Below are 6,293 nucleotides of genomic sequence, written 5' to 3'. Positions count from 1 at the left end.
AACAAATCAATTACGGACGCTAAATGCATTTTATTTGTGCGCACTCGAAATTTGAATTTTAAATTAGTCGCCCGTCGGGCTTTTTATGGTCAGCTTTGTTCACACCTCATGTCGTATACACATAGCTGGTCTTCATGTCCGAAGGGGTCAATGTGTTTAATGGCAACTTAAGTGGCCTTTAAATAGCTTAATGGCCAATGACCAATGCGATGCCTAACAACATAATTGACGCCTTTGTGCGATATACGGCAAATCGATGGGGAAGTTAGAATAGAGATGGGATAATAAAGGATATAGGAAGTTGTTGTGAATGGGATTTATGGGTTTTGAACTATCCGAAATTCGAAACTCATTGGGTATATATTGATAAAGGCAAAAGGATCATAATTCAAGATTGAGAGTAAATTTAATGTTTAAGCTGTAGTAAAATCCTCATGTTAAATACTTGACTTTTGGCTAAAAACTATGCCACTTAACTTAAAACTCTAGCTAATTATAAAGCTACTTAGCATTGTATTTCTATTTCCATTGTTCTCTCAAGCTTTTTAAACATCTTTCACACCGCATTCAAATGCTGTGGCCCACAAGAGTTAAACATGCATTGCACATGCACAATCCCGTTTGCATATCCTTTTACATTTGCATGACCCCTGCCCATGCCCCTGGCCAACGAACACAGCACTTGCACTTGAATGCAGTCTCAATTTGAGGGCTCAAGTGCGAAATAATACTTTGCCAGCGGCTCGTGGGCTCTCGTCCTGTGCCTGCTCCTGTGTGGATTGCATCCTCGTCGGGCGCCTGGCAAATGCCCTAAATAGTCCTTTATTACAGTCAACTGCGAGTCAAACGAAGTGCAGCAGCCGCAGCTCGACGTGATTCTGCATATGCCAAAAAGGACACGCTCCCCTTCTCCATATGACTGCAATTGCACATGCAGTGCAACCCGGTTGCATTATCCTTTAGAATTTGAATGCGCTTTGTGTTTTATTTTGCACTTGAATGCGCGCCACGACAGGGGCAGGGGCAGACGCAACAGGATGCGGATGCGCTGGCTGCACAAGCTAAAGCTAGCGAGTACGCAGGAGGAGGCGAGCGGAAGACTCGTTCGCCTTTGAACATCACACGTCGCACCTTTTGCAGTTTTCACACTTGGCAGAGGCGCATCAGGTGGCCACTTGGTTTGGGGGCTTTGCTTTCGAGTGATTAGGCGCCCAAGTGCCGCAGGATAAAAGGACAAGCCACAAAGCGTTTCAGATGCTTTAATAAATTAACAATGCGGGCTTTATGATAATAAATAGCAGGGTGTAGGGGGTAGGATAGGGGTAGCTATGAAGGATGAGGATAAGGTGGAGTTTGGGATAATAAATATTAAGGTGGAGAAAAGGATATGGGAAACGGTAAATATAAATAGGGAATGGCATACAGGATGTTAGATGTAGGTTTAGGGTAGGGATTGGGGAATAAGGAGCAGGAAGGATTGTGTGATAATAAATAGAAGAAGACAAATTGAAAGGCGTTGCGGATAGGTAGTAGATAGTATGTTATAGAATGGCGATAAGCTAGCAGGGAATAGAGATTGTTTGCTCTCATGGCAGATCAACCAAATAACTTTTCGGCAAAGCCGCGCACAACATTCTCGTCATAGTCCTCGATCTCGTCGTCTGCATCATCTATGTCCACATCATTCGGCCTCACCGGGTAACCCTGCTCGGGGGGAACGATCTTAACGCCATGGTCACCAAACAACAGGCAGTCAAAGTTGCTAAAAAGAGAAAAATGCAAATGTAATTGAATGAAGATTTAGATTCTTTAGCGCTAGCCTACCGTTCGAAAAGCTCAAAGCCCTGGAACTCGCCGGACATGTACATGCATACATGCATATTACGTCCGACAAACCATATATCATGGAACTGAATGCAGGCGCGGGCAAAATTGAAGCGCGGCGGCCTGAAGCAGAAGGGTGGCGGATTCTGGCCGGATACCTTGCGGCGGAACCAAATGTTATTGTTGACGCGCATGCGCAGCTCAAAAGAGAACTCATCGGGCCGATAGGCGACCTCTGTGCAGCTGTTCATGCCAACCACGGCGAGAAAGCCTACAACGTAACATTATTAAGCAATTGAACATATAGAAAGTCGAAAGTCGAAAGGCGACAACATACCTGCACAACATTTGCATAGACCCGTGTCGCAATTACAGGGTATACGGCTAACCAGAGTGTTGAGTGTTAAGTTTGTGAGACCCAATTGTCTCGACTCCTCCTCGTGGGCCAGCTGATTAAGCCGATGCGTCAGAATGCCCAACTGCAGGGCGGCATCGTAGGCCAAGTCCTCAGCAGGTGGCTGCAGCGGCACTGTGGGTGTATTGTGAATAATATTCAGGGATTATGAGTGGATGAGTGAATGTGCGTGAAGGGGTCTATGTGATGAGCCATGAGCATATATGTACAGTGAATTCAATTTAGCTGATGAGAAATATAAATATACAACTATGTACAACTAGCATGTAACATATTACGCGGCTACACCCGGCCAACAGTCTTATATACATAAATGGCAAACAAGTACAATTTACAAGTAGAGGCAACTCGGCAATCATTAAATATCATCTGTTCGCCGAGCCCTTGTTCCCAATTTAGCAAACTTCTAAAACATATTTGACCAAAAGTAGCTCAAGTTCTCTGCAACAACATACAAGATGCTGCGCAGAAACAACATTTTCAAAAATAAACACGAAAAAATAAATGTAAATATATTTTTGGCTTAATCATCTTGGGCGAACTTCCGCATATTAAACAGTTCCGCTTCAAAGCCACTGACGTAGCCGGCAATAGTTAGTCCAAACAATATTCGGCGTCTAACAGTTTCAACTATTAACCTTGACTGGCACCTGAGCGGATCCGATGAGACTATTTGCGACTATTTTTGATGTCAATGAGAGCCAGCAAGCGGCCGCAGTCACAGTGGAGCGTATCGAAACGAAGCGCTGTCTTCGTGGTCAAGATCATGGGCAAGAGAGTCGGAGAGACTGCGAGAGAGATTGTTACAAACAAAAAAAAACTGGTAACGCTTATATGCACGCTCTCCGGATGCTTCCGCGCTCTACCCAATATTTTTAACAAATCTATTGGGCTGCGACTCAAGAATGCTCCACAGATCATGTGAAAATTGTGTCTTTAAAGCGAGCAATGTGCTAATTAGTTGAAACCACCAAAATATAAATAACAACCTTCAAGTACGTCGAGAACGTGTACGGGCGATTAATATTGGTCTGTGAACGTCCCCTATATGGTTAATGTTCGGCATTCGCTTTTGTTTTTATCGGGCCTTACGACCAGTAAATGCAGTTACTTGTCTATTGGCATTGGTTAGACGTCACGTCGCATACTGTAACTTGTTATGGCCCTTTGAGTTCCACTTGTTTGTATATTGTATAATATTTAATTGGCGCCGTGCGGTTTTATATGCTGTTTGGCATTCAAAGCTCCGATCTTTGATTGGATTTAATGAAAATTGAAATAATAGAATTGCCGGTTTTATATTTTTGGTCAGGGTAATGTGAATACAACAAGGTTAGATAAGTTAGAAAATTAATTTCGTAATATATCTAAACAATTCTATAGGCGGGGCTTGGAGAGTTTAATGCAGGATTAATTTAAAGACTATTCCTTCTAAAGCGACTTCTTCATCAAAATAAACATTTGTGATTATACACTAACACTTAAAAAATATAAAGTAAACTATAAAATAAAACACCATCACATATCAAGTATATTTTACATGTTTTATTACTCAATTATATCAGAGTGCCTCACATAATTTATCACATAGGTACGCCAGCAGGTACGTGTAAATTAAAACTAACTATACTATTCCCAATTAGCCGATCACATTTGAATAGCAGTCTTATTTACAGCTAAAGTTACGATATATACACATTTATAAACTATATACATGATATTTACAAATTCGTTAGGTTTTTCTGCACTGGACGTAAGTTTTATGTGAGCCAGACATGAACAAAGCGATAAAAAATGGGCATTGCAAATGGATTGATAAAGTTAACAACCAGATAATAGAAATACGACATAAAATAGGAGTTCTTTGTACTACCGGTATCCGATTTCGAGACGGCCAAGAGAGAAGCGACGCACAACAGGTAGAAGAACAGGCGCGAATGAGAACTGGCCGCTGGCATATTCAAGCTTTTCGTTGAGGAACTCTTGAAGGTTGTTTCGGCTGTTGTTATTGTTGTTGTTGTTTTTTGTCTTGATTATGCACGCTTTGTTTGTATTTCGAGTTGTTTGTTCAGTTTTTAGGCAAATATAGTACATAAAACTCCACTTTTTGCACGCAACTTTCGCTTTCACAATACAAAATTCACCAAGCCAAGCCCCAAAGAGTCTCTCGGTGCGTGTAGCCCAGTTTAATTCACTTTTAGTTTCTATATAGCTGAAAACTCTCGCACATGCTTCAGTTGCGTCTAACTCGGCTCTGGTTCACACTTGAGGCGGCTACAGCTCCAGCTCCGTACGTGCTAATGGCTAAAATACAACTGGCCAAGAAAACGGTAGCGCATGCGCATGCTAAGTGCCAGCAGCGGACCAAAGCCACAGTCAAAGTCAACGACAGACCCCCGCGGGTATCCAGGGGGGCTGCCTCTTTGGATTGACAGTTTTATGTACGTCTGAATTGGTTTTAGCCGTTTTTTTTCTTCTTTTTTTCTTAAGCGCGCGCTCTCAAAACCAGTATTGTTTTGTTTTTGTTTTTTGTTTTGGGATATCTTTTAAGTTGAGCGCCCCTCGTTTTGGGTCTCGATCTCTGTTATAATTTCTCTCGCGAGTTGTCGTCGGCCCGTTGGACTCTCACTTTTCACTCCGTTTGTTGAAGTTTTATAAAATATTTTTAATTAACTTGTCACCTTAAATGGGCTTGCACCTTGCGGCATCTTCAGAGTGGCAGCCCCCACCCTCCTGGCTCCCTCCATTCATTCATCATGAGTCGCATCAATTGTGCTTTTGTTTCTATGGCAGCTTATACCGTTTCGAGTTTTTTCCGTTTTACAGTTAAACAATTTGTTTATTTGCTTTGGAATTCTATTTGTAGTTTTAATATTTTTGTTGTTGTTGGTAATTTTGCATTAATTTCAACTGGTTCTACGGCTCTATAAATTGCTGAACTCTGTGCGTTGAAAGTTGTTTTAGATACCGGTGAAATTCAAGTGAGATTTTGTTGTTTGTGTCTTTACTTAAGCACAGGCCCCAGAGTGAGAAATGGGATATCTCTGTACACAAAACTGTTTGTCCTGACCTACTGACTGACTCTAGATCGACGCACAAACGTATGCGAAAAGAGCTGCAGGGCGACGGTTCAATTCCAGAAGCATCTTTTAATATTTATAAATAAAGAAAATAAAAATCAATAATAATTAAGCTGAACACTTTCTTAAATTATTGAATATAATTCTATGAAACAGCTTACAATTATTATACTTAAAATATTAAAACTTTTGCTGCAATGAGACCAATTTCTATGCCTCAGGTGCTAGTGGGAAACCTGATTTGTTCTCTGTTCTACATTCATTAAAACTGTCCAGTCATTGACTGAGTGTGTAAATATTGATTGGATTTATTTGCGCATTCAAAACAGGTTTTGTGAATGATTCGCCAAATGCAAAGCATTAATTAAGTTTGTTCTCTTTGGCAACAAAGATCGCAGTATCTTGTTTATATGTCAACAAGCCCATCAATCTCTATATATAAAACTGTTTGTCCTGACTGACTGACTGACTGACTGACTGACTGACTGACTGACTGACTGACTGACTGATTGGTGATCAACGCACAGCCCAAACCGTAAGAGCTAGGAAGCTGAAATTTTCACTGTAGTTACCTTATGTGATGTAGGTGCACGTTAAGACGGGGTTTCGGGAAATTCCACTCGCAAGTGTGGAAAAATCGCGAAAAACGTTTGTATGTAACTTTTTTGTTTACCATCCCATCGGCCCCAAACTTATTTTCAAAGATCTTCGTTCAAATTCATTTGAGGGGTGTTTCACACTTTTCGAAAAATCCGTTCCTCCTTGGTGGAAATGGAGGTCAAAGATTTGGTGGGTGACGTATCGCGCTCAAATTCATTTCCAGTGATCTATATGAAAAATCATTTGAGACGTGTTTCTCACTTTTCGCAGAATTCAAACTTCTTCGGGAGAAATGCGATTTAAAGATTTTTTGGGCGGCGTTTTAAGTTGTGTCCGATTTGCTTCAAACTTATTTTTAAAGCTCTTCATAAGAA

General features: G+C 41.1%; 1 protein-coding gene across 1 annotated transcript; it reads right to left on the bottom strand.

Moving 5' to 3' along the window:
- Window positions 1–1,084: 1,084 nt before the first annotated feature.
- Window positions 1,085–5,317, bottom strand: LOC135426653 (uncharacterized). The gene is given in 4 exon segments (XM_064679879.1): window positions 1,085–1,762; window positions 1,825–2,095; window positions 2,162–2,353; window positions 3,993–5,317. Coding segments are annotated over 4 exon segments (834 nt in total). The 5' UTR covers window positions 4,198–5,317; the 3' UTR covers window positions 1,085–1,596.
- Between the last annotated feature and the right edge of the window lie 976 nt (window positions 5,318–6,293).

Source organism: Drosophila montana, unplaced genomic scaffold, assembly GCF_035044405.1.
Source record: "Drosophila montana isolate Dmon_TW-CO22-7 unplaced genomic scaffold, ASM3504440v1 contig_2081_1, whole genome shotgun sequence".
Taxonomy (NCBI): Eukaryota; Metazoa; Arthropoda; class Insecta; order Diptera; family Drosophilidae; genus Drosophila; species Drosophila montana.
This window is presented reverse-complemented; position numbering and strand designations above follow the sequence as displayed.